General features: G+C 34.0%; 1 protein-coding gene across 12 annotated transcripts; it reads right to left on the bottom strand.

Annotated features, from left to right (window-relative positions):
- Positions 1 to 688: 688 nt before the first annotated feature.
- Positions 689 to 19,425, bottom strand: LOC128180073 (rho guanine nucleotide exchange factor 7-like). 12 transcript variants are annotated; one of them, XM_052847887.1, is made up of 22 exons: positions 18,792 to 19,425; positions 16,080 to 16,203; positions 14,951 to 15,051; positions 14,522 to 14,616; positions 14,126 to 14,221; positions 12,720 to 12,851; positions 12,402 to 12,537; positions 12,140 to 12,199; positions 11,815 to 11,895; positions 11,458 to 11,607; positions 11,073 to 11,148; positions 10,857 to 10,990; positions 10,538 to 10,609; positions 10,227 to 10,407; positions 9,826 to 9,876; positions 8,472 to 8,564; positions 7,266 to 7,310; positions 6,204 to 6,302; positions 5,679 to 5,771; positions 3,877 to 3,961; positions 2,797 to 2,851; positions 689 to 2,096 (listed from the first exon to the last, which is right to left on the bottom strand). In XM_052847887.1, exons 1-22 carry the CDS (start codon positions 19,278 to 19,280, stop codon positions 1,977 to 1,979), a joined length of 2,568 nt encoding a protein of 855 aa, XP_052703847.1. In that variant the 5' UTR covers positions 19,281 to 19,425; the 3' UTR covers positions 689 to 1,976. The 12 variants fall into 12 exon arrangements, with proteins under 12 accessions (XP_052703847.1, XP_052703848.1, XP_052703851.1 ...); XM_052847888.1 differs by having other exon boundaries at positions 12,720 to 12,842; XM_052847891.1 differs by lacking the exon at positions 5,679 to 5,771.
- Between the last annotated feature and the right edge of the window lie 121 nt (positions 19,426 to 19,546).

Here is a 19,546-nt window from a genome sequence, read left to right as displayed (position 1 = left end):
TTCCCACTACACGGGTGCATGTAGTGGGAAGAAAAAATGTAGTGGAATAAAACGTGTGTATTCATACTCGTGTAGTGGTATTCAGGTGCTTACAAACACACACACACACACACACACACACTGTGGTTTCATTAATATTCAAGGGGATCAATTTTCGTGGATAAAGTGAAAATCACAGTTTCAAGGAAACGTAAATTCGCGGCCAATGACCCAATCAATACAAAATGTTAATAAAAGTTGCTCTTCAATGAACATTTAATTTCGTGGATCAGCTAAACAACGAAATCTACGAAAATTGGTATTCAACAAATATTGATGAAACCACATATATATATATATATATATTTTTTTTTTGTTTTGTTTATTCAGGAAATTATTTATTTACATGCATATCAAAAACTGATTTTTGTATATTAGGAAACAGTCTACACTACTAAAACAGCAAATCTTACTTTTTAAACTCCTTCATTCCTAATTATCCTTATGAATTTGATAGGAACATCCAAATTGTTGAGACAGAGAGCTAACATGATTAGAGGAGACAGTATAGAGGAAAAGCAGATTAAAACTATCAACTAAATATTGTAAGTCATTACGAGAAAGAGAACCCAAGTTCTCAAGCGTAAACTACTGCCATTTCATGCTGCGTGTTTATCAGCCGGAGTGGAAGAGTATAAGAAAAGAATGGTTTTAAATTGATATTTTATTCACATTTGGTTGTGATGTGTTTGTTCATTTTCAAAAAGCACACTACAAGTCAGGAGACAAATTAAATACACATCAAATTCTATTGTTGTGTGTATTGCACGTCGAGGAATATTACAGAGTTCGGTTTCTTGTTCTTTCATATTTTTTTCAACATTCTCTAGATATATGTACAAAGATAGCAGTAAGTGAATATTTTTTTTTGCTTAATTACAAATACTAGCAAATTTTAAATTACATGTTCATCTATAAACACTAGGTTAGTTTCTCTTTCTGCCTCCCCTAAATCTTCATATTTGGCACATTAAACAATGAAGTACAATCTCCATCACCTATAGAACGGTGATATCTGTTCACTGAAGCAATCAATGCTTCAGGCACATGACACAAAAATTTACACAACCACATTGCTGGCAATACATATTATGCTCAGATACTTGCAAGAAATGTACATTTCAATTCATGTAAAAATTTGCATGTTAAATAATAATTTGTTGTAATACTGTTATAATGTTTAATTATCAATCTTAAAACTATAATAAAAACAAAGATTTTTGCATTGATTATGGGAAATGAATGTTGAAATTTTAATAACCTTTAAAAAACACTGAATGTCAATATTCTAAGGTTTTGAAAAATTAAACCTAAACAGAAATGAAATGCTTTCAAATGTGTAGCACTCTAAACCTGAACAAGCACATTCACTGTATTTTTAATCTGTAACAGGTAATAAATGCAAGCATACTCTGTAAAATACACAGAATGTAGTCTTGTGAATATGTTATATCTCGATGATTCACAACAAGTTTAAATAATATTAATACCGTAGTTCCTTGTTAGAAATATCTCTGTAAATGAGAGAATCGAACAGAAATATCAATTTACATTATACAATATCAATATTCCATAAAATAAATCACAATTTCTCAGACAGATGTACATGTATGTATTGGACTTCAATATTATGACAGATAAATAAATCTCGCAAAAGCACTGTTTATAAGTTATGTTGGTCCAAGTACCATACAACCATTCTAAAGAGATGACATAAAAATTAAATTCTAAAAAATATCTTTCAACTTCTAATTAGAAATTCACTCCCTGCTTCGTGTCTTGTTTTCTCTCCTATACTCAGATGCATTCTTAGTTCCACAATTAATAACACAGTTGGATTCTTCAAAACCAGCACTATCATTGCAGCTTAGTCTTAACAACACTACACATATCTATAAATTGAACATATTATCAAGTTTGAATCCCTAATAATGAGCCTATGTAGGCGTTTCTTCCCATATAAGGTTGTTGCTTTTCATGGATTTTTTAACGCTGGTCTCTAACCGCCTTCTTGCTTTCTTTTCTTCTTCCAAATCATGCTTCATTTTTTTATGCTCCTGAAAAAAAAATCAAGCAATAAAAAGCAATTCCATGGTAATGCATGCAAAAAATAAGTCCATTAAGGAAACAGCATGTAAATTATCAATTTCCTATTGTTTCTGGTCAGTCGCAGACACAAAAAATATCAAGTGTACAGATATTTTGAAAAAACACATTTATATTTCGTAACAACATTATCTTCTAAATCTGGTAGATTTAAGTGAATGATGAAGGTGTAATGAATTTTTGGCCACAAAATATAAATGGAACAGAGACACTGGTTATTGTATTTAGTGGACTGTGCTGAAATCATGGACAAAGACAATCAGTGCTTTTTGGTTCATCAATAAATAAAACTTTTTCAATGCAGATATATCTTATTGTGCTTGCTGATTGTGTAACAGGTGGTGAAAAGTCAAGTCTCAACCAGGACTCGAACCCAGGGCCTCTGGTGCCAGCATTCAGACCACTGAGATATTGAGACCCGATATATTGACTGCCAGTCACACACCTGTTAGCCTGGTGACAATTGAAGCAAAAATCAGTGATAGTGTTTTAGCATTTGTACATATACTATTCTGGTAGTTGGCAATGCATTCTCATAGTCTCATTTTCCAGAAATTACTTACTACATGTAATAATGCTTCAGTCACTTAGATCTATAAACATTCACTATAATTTTTCTTTTTCAGCGTACATTACATTAATGATAATCACCTTCTCTAACATCCGAACCTGGTCCTTCAAAGAATAAACTGTGTCCACCAATGTTCTGCAAAAAACAAGGAAAAACCTTAATTTCAAACAAATATGGTACATGTAACTTTAAAGATTGGTAACTCTAAACTCTTAGAGAAAAGTTCAGGAAATCTTAATTTTTGAATTAATTGAATAAACCATATAGCCATTAAGAGTATTGGGATATTGATTGTATCATCTGAGTTGTTTTCTATAGAGTAATGAATTAGAGAAATCACAGTAAGATAAATGTCTTATCCAACTACATGTAACATCATATATATCCACATTTTGGGCATGTTGCTTTAGAAATCAGATTCCATTGTTTTTTTTTACTTTTGATGACATGATTTTTCTGTCCACTCAGTGTAACATCATGTCTAACATCACCAGATATCAAGGAATCATGTTATATTCAATTACATCACCAGATTTCAAGGAATCATGTGATATCCAATTTCGTAACCAGATATCAAGGAATCATGTGATATCCAATTTCATCACCAGATATCAAGGAATCACGTGAAATCAGATGTCAGGTTTTTGAATAGCTTTGTTTCAAGGGCGGTTTTACTGTAATATTTTTATAAATTAAGCAAGAAAACCAGCCGTGGAAACATAAAAAAAAATCTGTTAAGGAAACAAATACAGTGGTTTCATCAATATTCATTGAATACCAATTTCATGGATTTCTTTGTAAATTAAGTTTATGCATGAAATTTATGTTCATTGAAGTGCAAGATTTACGATAGGGTCAAAGGCCACGAATTTACGTATCCCTGAAACTGAGTTTCTCTTTATCCACGAAAATTGATACCCGTGAATATTAATGAAACCACAGTGCCCTATTTCACATATAATTTATATCGAGTTTTCTGTTTAGTGTATTTTTGGGTGAAAGTAGTAGTTTTGTCGCTACCTTACATTTACCGTACAGGTAAAAATAAAACCATCTATTTATTAAATGGCAAAATTCAAGGACATGTAATTTTATACAACTGTAACTTCACCATGGAAAATGTAACAAGCTCTACATGTAAGTTTACACATCGGACTCACTTTTCCTGGAGGTTGGAGGGGTCTCCGTCGTCCATTATAATCTTCTCCTCCTCTGGCATCAGGACGTGTGGACTGGTCACGAAAGCTGTGTACAACATCAAAGAACAGGAAATCAACACCAAAACACAAAGCAAAACCAGCATGCACACACAAATGATGGAAGAACTTTGGCAAACAACATTTATAGCTTTATCTTCAAAATATTGAAAGGAAAAAAAATTGTTTTTGAAAAAGACAAGATATTGGTGTAATGATAAAATTACTTTCTCAGTTTTAGCCAAGGGAAAAAGAATTCCTAAAACAGGTATCAGTATATAAAAAGACAAAATAAAGATTATTGTTTTCTAAATTCACCAAGACCTTAAATGTTAAAAACCAGACAACCAAAATATTTAAAATGGAAAAGAACGAAGAGACATTTCATACATATTGTACAACAATTATGAACCACTGGTATTTGGTAAAGTTTAAACACAAAAGGAACATTATCTGATCCAATATAGTTATATTGATAAAACCATTTTTTTCTGCAAAGAAATTTCACAAGAGATTTTACCATGTCAACTATTTCAAGAAATAGGGCAACAAAATTAAAAATACATAGAGATTAAAGATGAAGGGCAAGGAAATAAAACATCAATAATAAATGGAAATATATGTCTATTTCCTTATTTCAATAATTTCTGTGCATGCACTTTATCAGACAACATATATATTACTGGATCTATACTTTACAAACACAGACGAAAATAAAAATGAATGCAAGTTAATTAAAAATAAACTAAAAACAACAAAAAAAATCTCAATACCATGCTCTTAAATCATTACAAGAAACCTTCAATTGGTTTTATGTACCATGGAGTTTATTAAACAAAGTTACAAAACAGATATTAAAAGAAGAATTACACAGTTGCATATATATTAACACAAAGAAATAATCTCACAGATCAGTGTTCTGTACTTAAACTTTTTTATCTATATAGCTAATATCAAATATTCTTCATTTTTATGTGTACCAGAAAGATTACATGTACCATGGTTTTTTCTTTAAATATATGTGACATATACATGTACAAGGCAATTTAAAACACCCACTCAGGTTATTACAAATTGTCTGTCTAAGAGTTAGTACTCTAATAAATAAAGCGGAAGCATGACATCCTATGTTGGCCTATTCTGGTGTTTACACAGTAGTGATGGAGAGTTAATGGCCACTGGGCATGTGGCTGGCATCTTCACAGTCATGCTGATTTTTACTGGTAGTATATTGAACTATCAAAACAAAGTCAACATAGTTGATTCATGCTGTTAACCAACACTCCCAAGTGACTGTCACCTTGATCAAATGGGAGAGGCAGGGAACTGATTTAGGGATGGGGAAAGGGGAGAAAAAAAGGAGACTTTGCTTATCAATACATTTGGGTTGTTGGCATTTTGCCCTACCAGTTAATTACTGTAAATTCCTTATGTTACGCGAGTTCCGCAATCCCGCTGTATCAAATCGTGAGAATATAAAATTGCACACGAGGAACTTTTGTTCTTATTTCTTATAGTTCTCAACTCTCAAAAAAATAGGGGGAGATTTTAAAAACCACGAAGGGTGCAGATATCTCTTCCTCGCGTTTAAATAGGAATCTACAGTATGTAATTTAACTGTGGATGATGTGGAGTTGACCAGAATAGATTTGCTTTAGAATGTACATGAAAATCAGCGATGGAAAGGAGATGTAAAACATGACGATTAGGAGCAGAAAATAGGTGACATCACTTGGGAACTACACACGTCAGCATTCCCAGAATACCTTGGATGCCGACATCCCGCCGTATGACGTTGGGGGTGCCCGAACCCTCTGACTGTAATGGTTTGACTATGTTTACCGATTCCTTAGGTAATGCTGTACACCAAAGAGAAGAACAGTTACAACTTTGGACTTATAAATCTACAAAACCACTGTATCTTTGCTGTTTGTTACAATATATACACAATTCTCATGTTTCAATCATACAATATCAGTTTATAATCAGTGTAATATAATGTTAGAAATGATGATTGATAAATCAGATGCAAAACTCAAAATGTAATTTTAAAACAAATTCAATCTGTTCACAAAATCAGAAACATGCATATTTAATTAACAGCTTGTCATTTCTTAAAAATAAAAAAAAAATAAGATGACCATATATCTAATATTATACACATCTTCTAGTTAATCAAGAAATAATGTCTCATAATCACACAAAATAAAACAAAGAAAACAAACAATGTAACAAAACACAGAGGGTCAGATATTCCCCCGCATGGAGGGTTACACCTGATAGAATTTTACCTTGGACGGCAACGTCCGCCTTCTTGACACTTTCATTAATGGTACCAAGATTAGGGTTAGGGAGGGGTCTCACCAAAGTAAATTTTTCTTTAGCAATAGCTACAACAAATAGACAAATGTCTTCATTCACAAAGCCACAGTACCAAGCAAAAGCTGGACAAAAATACAATGTGATACACATGTTTATGTAGATCGAAATACTCTGATGTTATTTCCCTTTCCCTGTTGAAAAGCAAGGCTAGGAGTCTTGTTTGCATTCTTTGATTAAACCTAGCTTTACAAAAGCAAGTGTAATGAAAGTTAAAAATTTAATTGCAGGATAAAAATATTCAGAGAATGAGAAAAGGTGAAAGGTGTCACACCTTCTCAGAACAATTGCAAACTACATGTACGATTAAATTTTCAAAAAGTTTTGCAAGTTTTCAATAAAAATGGAAAAAAAACCCAATTAACCCATTGGAAATTTTTTTTCTTCGAAAGTTTCAAAAGCCTTTTTATTTTAACCCTACACCATGTCTACAAATTAAAAAAATGAACTGTGCATTAGTGCTGAGTGAAGATAAGTAAAACATAAATTGTTTCATCTGGAAAGTAAATGAAACCTTAAGCATGGAAAATGTCAAATACTTTAGGTAATTATGCTATGAATTACTAAAATTATCTTCATATTAAAAAAAAATCTGAACAATGATTGGTCATTCCTGGCATAGAGAAACTTTATCTCATACATGAAAGTTTATCAAATCATTTCATAAGGCTTGATTGTGAATATGGCACATTGACAGTTTTCATTCGCAAGAATTTTTAATAAATTTAGGATTCCTGAAAGATCTCTTCATTGGTACCATTGTGGTTGTCTGTTACAAACATGACCTTATCATAAACTGAAGATTATTTTCCAGCAAAACTGTAACTTAAGACAACTTCAAAGTCGCTTAATTGTTCGGGCCAGTCCCTTTGCTATGGGAAATGAAGCACAACAAAACCCCCCAATCATGCCCTGGTGTCCATGCACAAAACGATACTCCTCCGATTCGGGGGAAATAAGTGTGTCACCGTAACCTTCAACTGTTCCATCCGCACTCAGACGCAGCTTTTTCAAGTCCACTATACGAGCAGCATTGATAAAAACAAAAAACTAGAATTACTACCTACGGCCAAACATTTCTGTGTACCACAACAACAGTATTAATTCATTACCGACAACTGATGTTATACTTTTTACATGTTTTTTTCTCTAATTAATTACAGTTGAACTTCGATATCTCGAACACCAATATCTCGAATACAATGGATATGTCGAAGTCCCAACCACCTATTTTTTAAGCATTTTACCCTGAATATCTTGAATACTCAGATATCTCAAAGTTTTCAACAGCCCCATCTAGTTCGAGATAACGAAGTTTGACTGTATTTTCAATTTTAAAAACAACATTGAAAGCACAATATTTAGTTTCTACAACATCAATACTTTCATCTGCAGGAAACATTTTTTAACAATCTATTCTTTACAACAAACATGCACACTATTTTCATGTATAACACATTACACAACAGTCATATTATATCCATAATTCAAGGCAATACCAGTACAAAATGAAACTTGCTTATTCAATTTCTGTTTCATTCACAGAATCAACAAAGCAGGCTGCAGAATATATGTTTGAGTAACAGTATAATGAAGATGGTTAAACTGTGAGTTAGGATTTACCAAGTTACACTGTAGGGAAACAATTAGCAACTTGTAACAACAAATCAGAAAATGCTACTGTCTAAATGCTTCTTTCACTTCACGGAAAAATGAACAAAATTGATATGTTATATGTGAAACAAAAAAAAACCAAACAAATAAATGTAAAACTAGTTTACAATAGATATGATATATAAACAAATTCTCATGATAAGTTGTTGAAAGACAACAAGGTTTAAAAAAAATAAGCTCCAACAAGAAGATGCAATACAAATATCAAATTCTGCACAGATAAACAACAATAATACATGCATACTCTTACAATTTGGAGACCCATTGATTGATTAACATTTCTATCATCTAATAAAATACTCATTCCAATATTCATGCAAACATACTGTGAATAAAAAAAACCATCTGAAAGAGCAAAGGCAGCAGCTGACAATAATACCATTTGTCTGTACACCGATCAACATGTATGAACGTGAATAATTAACCCACAGAAAATGAGCACACATTACACATGACTACACCCACCCCCTGGTGACCCCCAGAAGTGACCATCCCCCAGTACTTACAGGAGTTGACGGTGTGTCTGGTCTTAGCACTGGTGCAGTAGGCCTCTATCACCTTCAGAATCAGTGCATCCTCTTCCATTGTTCTTGGATCATCTATCCAGAGAAATAGAACCAAAAATAATCAATAATAAAGTTTAAATATTATTGTATATAACATGAAATCTTTACATATGTATAGTACATGCTAGGCTGAATCTACTTTGTCTAAAGTCCATTTTATTTACATTTCATGATTATTTAAATTTCTCCTTTTGAAAATAAAGAAAATAAGTACTACATGTATTTGTTTTCACACATAAATATTATTTAACAAGATTTATCTAAAAAATGAGACAACTGATGGACGGAATAATGAAAGCTGCTCATGTATTTATTTGTTAAAAAGGAAATGAAAAAAAAAAGATATTCAAAAAATGTGAGTCATGCAAGGGACATGTTTAATGCCTTTTTTAAACTTCTTTTTTGATGACGTGCAATATATAAATACATGTATAGTTTGCAAGGGAAAAAAACAAAAATGGACGGGAAATAAGATCAATGACAACTTCTCAAGATAATATTTCTGATATAGGAAAACATCCACAAGTAAACATTAAAAAAACAGAAAGTGCACAGCCAGATCACAAGTTATGCCAAACTAGAAGATTTGATGGACATTGCCTTACAAATTTCAAAGTGAGCAAGAGGTCATCATGACCTCCTTAAGTCACAAAAGACCTCCCTCCCAAGATTTGCATTTGAAAAAAGGTATTTGGATGACCGTATAGGCCTGAGGATATGATCTGGATGTGAAACGCTGGCTAAAAGTGGGACAGACACAATCATTTAGTTTTAAGCCTCCAAAGATGCATGATCTGACAAAGTTTGATGGATTTAGGTCTCCATTTGTGCAAGATGTAATCCATACAATAAAGTAAATATAAACGAACAGACATAGGGAAAAAAACATATGAATAAACGGATTGTCCACTGACAGGCATATAAAAGAAAAGAAAACCAAACTAAAATAATTGCATATTTTAAAAGGTGCTTAAAAATTAATGCTCATAGTATGCATACAGAATATACACATTCACAACATGACAACATCAATTCTGGAGAAGGCAGTGAAACTTTTTCAATTCCATATTTGGGGGGTTAAAAAGAGTTCATGTCATATATAAATTAAGCTTCATGTCAGGAGCAAGCTTTAAAAGAAGTCAATGTAATACTGGCAAGTGCTGATGGTATTTTTCGCTTTTGTTTTTTGAAATTGAGAGTTTCACTGTTGGACAAAAAAGCAATCACTTGCAATAATTATTGTAATATTATAAATATGCATGACAACATTCCATATGAGAAAAATAAAACTAACATTGTCGCCACTTGTATTTGTAATCATACTCATCCTGAGAGTGGGTCCGCACTAAGAAAACCAAATACTCGTCTTATCAAATTATGAAACAGGAGGTCAATCCATTATTGACGTATATGTTGAACAGATATTCTGACCAAATGCACTAGTATAATGAAGATAAGATTCACCATACAGTTCACTTCTGATGAATTCAAAACTACTATCAATTTTCACAAGTTGCTTTAAGATATATTCTGTCTTTTTTTTTATCAATCTCATTTAACTGACATCATCCAAGTTGGATAGCTTCACACCTGGCCCTAATATGTAACTTTATCTCAAACATATACAGTTTTTCCCCCATGATAGTGCTACACATATCTGCTAGCACATATCTGCTTCACTTGATGAGACATTACCGGGTTTCCGCCGTACTGGTTTGCGACCCATGCGTGGACTTCTGACTAGGTCCTCCTTACAGGGCAGGTGCTGCCTGAGGGGTGGGGATGGGCGGAGACAGGACATGGTCCAGGTGGAATGTGTCACCAGAGCGGTCTTTGCGGGGGTCAGTAAACTTATACTGGGCTGAGATGTAGAAATCTGCGAGAAAAATGGTACTTAAAACCAAGTTATTTTAAATTTTTTTCTTGGCTGTGACGTGGAAATCTGTGAGAAAAATGGTACTTAAAACCTGCTTAGGAAAAACCATTTATTGTCATATGCTTTATACCTCCCCATAGGTTGTAATCTGTTTTGCCATATCTATATCAGGTGTGTTGGAATTAGGCAGAAGGCGATTTTCCTGAAAAAAAATTAATTAATAGAATAGATAATCGATAGATGATATATAGACAGAAATGAAACTACTTAAGGTCGTTTTTTCATGCAATGTACATGTATATTGATAAACATTAATTGCAAGTTCTTGACTCTATATGTAAAGTACAACTTGAAGAAGTAATTCTTTTTAATTCATACTATATTTGCATATATATAAGAGATCTACCGGTATGTCCACAATTACCCAACATTAATAAACAACTACACACCTGTGTGATTTGAGATTTACTACTGGGTCCATTCATCACTGTCACCTGGGCCTGGTCTTTCCCCAGGGCCTCCACCCATCCCGAGGCATCCATCGGACTACCACAGGTCACTATTATCTTCTCTATCATGTTACCTGCAGGTTCATAACAAACACAAGTGAATGAGGTCCTTAAATTCATAGAAATTATTAAAAGTAAAATTTCTATCATTCGTACCTGATATTTCAAAGCAGCACTCCATTTCTTCATCATCTATTACGCCTATAGTCATTCCACTTAATGGCAGCTTGCCCTAAATAAAATAAAAAAGTCCACTTTCAAATACATGATAGAGTGTGTATTTTTTGAAAATTAATTATTAAATCAGCCAGTCTGAAAAACTTAAAACCATTGTCCTCAGGGACTGCAGACAGACTACACAACAGCATACACATTTTACAAATAGTCATGTGTCTAGATTAACAATGGAGTAATCTTTGTAAATGTTCACTTTGAACACAAACATAAAGACAGCCAACAACCCTCAGAGAGACTCATTAATGTACACTCAGAGCACCGACTAGAAACAAGAAGAGTCCTATGAGACTCGTGTATAACTGACCTCGTACTGGTATCCACTGAGTCTGGGACTCATAGACAGCATGACCAGCAGACTGGGGAACAACACAAAGATCCTGTCCATCTTGTCCCCACTCAGCGAGGTCACTTGTACCTGGGATAGTCGGACCACCTCCCCCAGCTTGGCAATTTCCTGTAGGCAATATACATGAAAGCTCAAGTATGCAATGCATTCTGGTGCATTATGTTGTTCATTTTGAGAACAGATTTAAACGGTGCATGAAAAATCAAACAGATATCTACATCTTCAGCGATGAAATATTCTACATGTACATGCACATCTATTCAATAAACCCAAAGGCTTATCTGAAATCAAACATCAAATCCTGGAATACATTACCTCCCCTGACCATCCTTTTATTGAACTTGTTAGAATCTCATACTCCATCTCTTTACACTTCCTGACTTCCATGCAAGCATTCTGTAAACAAAACAGCGAATGTCACATATAATAATCATTTAGACAGAGGCCACTGACTTTGTGACAATAAAGAAATTATTTTATCATGCATATACTACATTTATTAGACAGTTAGCATGGTACAATGAACCTGGTATCTATAATGTATCTTAATGTACAATTTCTTTACTTTTTCAAGTAGGTTATACTGAAAGTTCATAAAACCTTTGTTAACAAACAATATACATAAAGTTAACACACTCACTGCTATCTCCCTGTACACTGATATGGCTCTTTGAGTGTCCCCTCTGTCAATATGGCTCTCCTAGAATCAGAATTATAGCATCTTTCAAATAAAACACAACATATTGGATTTTAAACATTGATATTTATTAGGAGTTTCTATTTTTTCCCTGCATTTAATAAACTTCTTGTGGTGAAGCTAATTTAAGGTTTCAGATACTTTAGGTCAACTATTGCTACAGTGACGTTCGTATGTTCAATGAAAAAATATCTTATCTACCAACCTCAATATGTCTTTCTAACTCCTTCAAAAGACTGGGATATTTGTCTAACCGGGTAAAAGGCTTGTACAGATTTGTAGTCAAGGTCATTGTTCCTTTTGTAGCACCAATCGATTCCATAAACTTATTTAAATCATCCCTAAGATAAAAAAAACTTTTAAAAGTGATGCTTCGATTACATATCTTTTGTTCATTTTTAGCAAGTATTGCACTTATTATTTAGTAGCATATTTGAAAAAAAAAAACCATGTACTGATAAGATTTTTTACAAAATAGCCAGCTCTTTTTCAACAGACAGCTACTCAATTTTATTTTTTTCACCGTTTATTTTGTAGAATTGCGGCAGCTTGTGGATGATTGGCCGAGTAAGCCATGTAGAGTTCCTTCACACGGGGGGCATACTTCAGAAACACCCCTCCCACCCTGCGCTGGTGAGGAGGCTGTCTGCAATTACAGAACACACAGAGATATCTGTGAATCTCAAGTACAAGTACATACAATGAATAGACACAGAAATCAAAGAAATTTTCATATCATATTTATCTGACTCAAAATCTATATAATTATATGTGAAACATATTCATAATGAAACAACTGCAATTTTACTCATTATGTTTTAAGGAAGCTGGTTGGTCAACAAATTAATCATCAGATCTGCCTTGAACCTTTTAAATACGTTAATTTGGCCATAAGCTATTACATTTTGTATTTAATAAAGAAAAAATCTAAATAATTTTGGATTTAAAATTTGAATATATCCCTACATTTTTATACAGAGCTATTCCTTTAAAGAATTGTAGCTTAAAAATGGCCACTATTATTTAGCTCTCTTAATTTACAGTGTGCTTTATGAATCAGGAACTTTCATTCTGTTTTCCTTCTTGTTTTCCCATGCCTAATCATTTCCTCTTCCAGATAACAAAACAATACACTTGAACCATCCCATTCTCAGCAAAACTATCTTTTCATGATGCAATCATCTTTGATGAATTCAGGAACACAACAGTGCAAAATAACTCCCATTATTATTTCAACCCCTCACACTAGCACTGTTATGCAAAGACTGCCAAGACTGATGATTATTCTGAAGCAGCTACAAAGAAGCACCTGTTCTGAGAGTTGATGTTAGATAACAATAACTTGGTGTAACACCTCAGCGTGAGACAGATGGTCTGACATGGAGAGGAGCCAGCAAACCTTCCATCTATATATAAACCGGGTCAATCTGACACCAATAGGATATCTTGATCTTCTTTTACTTGTGAGAATGAAACAAACTGTCACCTTCCTCTACTATGGGACAAATACAGTATGCACCCTACTCTATCCTGAATGGATGATATACATTCATATTGGACTGGTTTACTTTAATATGTACTGGTTATAAATGTATCTATATATTCTGTATTTTTGTTCAGTCTTTATCATTATTTCAATAATTTAATTATGATACTTCACTTTAAGCTTTTATTTTTATGAATTTAATAACCCTTAAACATGCCTTTAAGTGCAACTGCATTCATTTGTACACCTGACCTGAGCCGTAGACTTGAAATAAGACTACCAAACAAGATATCTTCATCTTGTTTACCTCAAATGTTATCAAAGAGATTCAAGTCACAAAAATAAATGTGATCTTGAACTTTGTTGGCATATCATATTGACAAAAGAGACATAGTTTGTAGAGCATTATGAGTGGTATAAATGACCAATATTCCTTTACTCACTTCATGCACTCTTCAATTGCTGAAAGAAATGTGTTCTGGAATGCTAAGATTTCCTCCAAGTTACCAATCAGCTGAGAGTACTCTGTGGGGGTTAATCTGGGGAGAAAATAAGAAAATTGAACAGACTCTAATTACTCTCATTCAAATTATAAAGTTACGTAATGCCCGTTTGAATCCCACAAGCATGTCTGTGTATTGTTTGTGTACTCTTTGTGGGCAAGCCGAGTTTTACTCCTATTTAACTATTGTACCAACATGCTTAGATTAAAACAAATATGCATTGTTTTAAAAAATACCAGTTTTGTTTTTTTGTTTTTTTTCTTTTTTTAACAATACTTGAAACTGTTTTACTCACCAATACAATGTACTTGAAACTGTTTAATCTACCATACTTACATTGAGGAGTTATGAATGGGCTGTATGTAGGTCTGTAACACTGTTGTTAATTCTTGGACATGAGTTTTCTCTGTTTCTATTACATTTTGCAAAACCTGAAATATTTGAAAAATTTCGCTCAATGTAAGATATCAAAATCAAGAACCAAATGTCAAAATCAAAAAGACTATACAGTTACAGACATCTATCAATATTACAGCCAGGTATCAAATTGTAACACTGCTTTAACCATGCAGTCAAGTTTTTATGAATTTTGATAAATCAAAATAGTGCACTTACATGTATATAGATAGTAAAATATATGCACCCTATCTGACAAATTTCAATAAAATAATAAAAATAAAATGCATGTTATTAATAAATTTATATAATCATATTTTGCATAAATCAAAAGCAAAATGACTCGGCAGAGGTGAAGAATATGCCTACCACATTATGGTAATACTGCATGCTCTCACGCTTATAGACTTGGACATCCCCCTTGAGGGCCCCTGACTGTCTCTTGCCTGGGATATCTTGTGTTACAATATCTGGAAATTCAAAAACACATGTGTCGTAAGTATCATTCCATGATCTGATTAGATTGTAAAGCATAAATGCCTTCAACGATTCTGAGCTCTTTCATTTTATTTTCATATGCTATCAGATAATTTCATAAATATTCAAGAAATTTTCTCTGCTGTGTGAACAAAATATTGCTTGTTTAATGGTAAATAAAACCATTTGTTGGGAAATTTAGACAGTTCTGAATACAAAGGCAGGAAGCTCTAAATTGATAAAATTCAATTAGGAAGAAAAAAAATCTTCATGCACTCAGTGTCTGCAAGAAATGCTGAACAGACTGTGTTTCATCTTGATCTAGAACGATCATGATAAAACAGAGAGATAAGGAGGCAGGAAATAAAAACAAGTAAAACACAGCGGAGGGAAAACAATGTCTTCAAATCCCCAAAATTCACAAGTTTCAAGGCATAAATACTTGAAAAATTCTTTGATAAACCCATTTTATAAATAGCTTACGGGGGAAACAACATAGTTAATGATTGTGTGAGAGACAGCAGATGAGAAAGAGACATGCTGCTGTGGGTGGCATACACAGGGACAAACCTGGCTTGAGCTACAGACGACATACCTGGCTTGAGCTACACAGGACAAACCTGGCTTGTGCTACAAAGGACATATCTGGCTTGAGCTACACAGGACAAACCTGGCTTGTGCTACAAAGGACATACCTGGCTTGAGCTACACAGGACAAACCTGGCTTGTGCTACAAAGGACATACCTGGCTTGTGCTACAAAGGACATACCTGACTTGAGCTATGCAATGCATAGATTACTTAATTTGAGTCAAGTTGAGACTTAAGCTACACAGGACATACCTGGCTTGAGCTATACTGGAGACATAACTAACCTAACCTCTACTTAATACATACCTGACTTGAGCTACTTAGTACATACCTGACTTTATACAGGAGGCATATCGGAATTGAGCTATACAGGAGACATACCTGACTTGAGCTACACAGGGCACAGCTGAGTTGAGTCACTTATTACGTACCTGACTTGAGCTCCTTGACATAGTTGCTGGGGAACCAGCCAGTCTTGCCGTTGAGGGTCCCCTCCCACCAGCCCCCATCCATGGTCTGGGATACTGTGATTATGTCACCCTTCATCAAACAGAGCTGTGGGAGAAATAAACCATACAGCTTAACAGGTTGTAACACATGATAGATCAGCCATCCAGATTATCCCACAGCACATGGAATCTGAAAAGTTTACACCATTCTGTGCACATGTTACTAAGCACTAAGTATTCTGTACCAAAGTGTTTATGATCATTTCAAAAAAATGGGTCCTTGTTTAAGGGGGAATGATTTTCATCAGACTGAATGGCAATCGACAGTTGATATATCAGGACAATGCTCCACTTGTTGAGATGAAGGTGCATCTATATACAAATCACAAAAAATGAAACATATTCATTTATTTTTCAATACTTGTGCAAGTGCATGAACTAAGAATTTGCCTTAATAATGCTCAGAGTAAAATATGAAGAATATATCAGTGGGATTCTCGAACCATAACAAGGTGGGAATAAAGATACATTGTATTTATATGTTTGATTTACTGATGGAAACCAAATGCCCTCTGATCCTAGATCTGTAGACACTTTGTCTCTATCACACCAAACTGACCGATTCCCTGAATACCGGCAAACCTTAGTCATAAAGCTACCAGTACTTAATGCATCCCTGGCAAAAGATGTGGCAATAACACTGTTACAGAGGCCCCACGATTGTATACAAAACAGATTAGAGCTATCATGTGTACAAAAAGCATGTCTGTGAAATCACAAGCACCTGTCAGGAATTCATTTTTAATCACATTAGTGAAATAAGTAGACACTCAAACAGATCAAAGATTGGCTAGGGTGAGGGGAACGACCCATCTCTGCTGGACGCCCCTCATAACTCACTGTATACTGTAGCAGTGGCTTACTGCCTCATCATCATCATCCCCAGAGAAAACATGTGTTTAGTCAGACAGACCGAGTAAACACAACACCTCTACCAGCCTCAGCACAGGAGATTCCAGTGCTTACTCCACGGAGCTTACAGACTCTTGAATTTGTAGCACTAATCTGCAACCTGTTTCTCTATTTGTTAACATCTGTAAACAAAAATTATTAACACTGACCAAAAACTAGATAGATCAGGCCTGATGCACCATTTGATTTCCTGAAACTTTAAGCCTCATTTCATTTAAGTTTTATTAGACTCTAAAACTATTTAAAACTATAAATCAACAACAAAATCTGACCTATTTAGGCTTTAAAAGATAGACAATTTTTTATTATGTCTTAGATACAGAAAGAGAGCTAATTTAATCCTGTTATCTCCTTCTTTATCCCTAATATACTCCAATCAACCCATAAAACTCCTTATCTAGTAGATAGGTAGTCATTCTGTGATACCACCGTTCATCAGATCCCCGTGCTACATACAAATAAAAAATTTTTTTTGGAAAAATTGATCCTTTTTATCAAAAGGATATCCTATTTGAAGCTTTGAAATTTAGTTGTTACATATAAACAAATATTTCCTTCTTGAATAAATAATAATAATAATATAATACTTATCATCATACAAAAGATTCCTTGGTTACAATAAATACTTTTTTATAACTAAAAACAAAGTCATACAATTAAAAACAAACTTAAATTTAGCTGTTTATGATGTTGAGTATTAATCTATACTCTTTCTAACCATCTCTATGACGTTTGATGGGAGTTTTCTGCAGAATATATATATATATATATATATATAATATTTACTTAAATAAATAAAGCAGAATGTAACAGACCAAATTAAATAAATAGTTTAATTTGGATTGTTGCATTCTGTTTTATTTATTGAAGTATTTTTTGCTGTACCAAGGCTTTATTTATCTACATATATATATACCTCAAAACACAAAACAATGTTTGTGTTTACTTTGAAATGCAGTAAATCCATTTTTTAATCTGGATAGACTGTGGTTTAATGGATCTGACATTATGACTTGGCTTAGCCTTATCTAGTGCCTCCCCGAAAAGTGAGAACCACCCTGACCCATTAATAAGGGGTGAAACAAAACAAGCAGGAATATGACAGCTGATATCAACATTGATAATTTCAGAGCCAGAGCGTTACAGCAAAATGCTCTCATCTCAACGTAAAAAAGCCTCAGCGATAAATAAAATGGCATAATTCATAAACACCCTCTCACAACAGGTGTCTTTTCTGCAAGATGTCTTCGATAATCTATAAAGCTAAACCAAATCATCTCAAATATTGCCACTGTTTTTTGAGTTCAGAATCATCTACAATTCCCATCATTATGATTTGTGTAGAAAAAACAAAGAATATTGGAAAAAAGACACATGGTACACCTCCTTAAATTCTCCAAGGAAGAAAATGTAGAAAACGTTAAAAAATGTTTGCCTTGAAACAATACTCTTACTGAGAGGTACGGAGTGATGGATGCCAAACACAAAAGCTTAGCTAACTGACGTAAGCTTCAGGTAAAACAGGTGCTTGACATCGTTTATTTGTCTACATCACTCTACTCGTAACAACAATAATTATGCCACAATGTGAAAATCTAGGAGAAAATATAGGATTTGGACATTTTCAAAATTGGATTGAACCAATATGAGCTTGATAATTAACAATAATAAATAATGGTCTTCTTTTAAGAAAATGTAATTGAACCAATGGTGACAGCTTACCTCATCATTATTTGTGCCCTTGTAGTTGTGTATAGCCTTGACCCTTTTGGGTGGATTCCCTGGCTCGCCCATCCTCCTGAGGTTGAGAGGTTTAGGCTTGGGTATTGGCTTGTAGGCCTGAGGAATGAGGTTGGCAGTGGCTATAGCCTTTGGTTTTGGTCTCACATTCTGAATCGATTCATACGGACATTCTTGGACCTCGTCAAATGACTCGTAGATCGGTTCGGAATTCTCCTGATGCTGGAGGAAGAGATCAGTGTCCTCTATGTGAATCACAGTGTTACGTGGGGACAGCGACAGAGAGGAACTCTCCGAATCGAGGTCAGGTTCTATCTGTCCTGTATCCAGAGGCAAGGGCTCACTTGGCTTATGTCCTTGTTCCTCTAAAATAGCAATAAAATCATTAATTTCATTCACAATCAAATCGAAATCCTCCGACAGTTCTTGACTTCGGGTTTTCTTCTTCTTAAAATGACTTTGGCTTGCCATGACTACAGTACACGTATGTTAACTAAATGTAGACATCTAGCTTCAAAGGTTATCAGGTATTTGCTCCCTATTTTAAAATCCTGATCTTCAATACAGAACAAGATATCCCATCTCCCTCTCATAGTTTCATCTTTACTTATGTCTGCCTCCAGCAGCAGGAGATTGTTTTGAGGCCCATTTGAGGGGTAATATTGGTAATCCAAAAAATGTTAACAATCTACAGCACTTCAAACAAACCATATAACACACAGCTGCCTGTAATCTTT

This window comes from Crassostrea angulata, chromosome 4, assembly GCF_025612915.1.
Source record: "Crassostrea angulata isolate pt1a10 chromosome 4, ASM2561291v2, whole genome shotgun sequence".
Lineage (NCBI taxonomy): Eukaryota > Metazoa > Mollusca > Bivalvia > Ostreida > Ostreidae > Magallana > Magallana angulata.
This window is presented reverse-complemented; position numbering and strand designations above follow the sequence as displayed.

What these genes read in the sequence shown, in the direction of transcription:
- LOC128180073 (XM_052847887.1), bottom strand. Translation starts at nt 19,280, where the DNA reads ATGGCAAGCCAAAGTCATTTTAAGAAGAAGAAAACCCGAAGTCAAGAA. An exon ending in GCGGGATGTCGGCATCCAAG is followed by an intron (nt 3,962 to 5,678) that starts GTATTCTGGGAA and finishes TGTTGTACACAG; the next exon opens with CTTTCGTGACCAGTCCACAC. An exon ending in AGGTTCGGATGTTAGAGAAG is followed by an intron (nt 2,097 to 2,796) that starts GTGATTATCATT and finishes TTTTTTTTTCAG; the next exon opens with GAGCATAAAAAAATGAAGCA.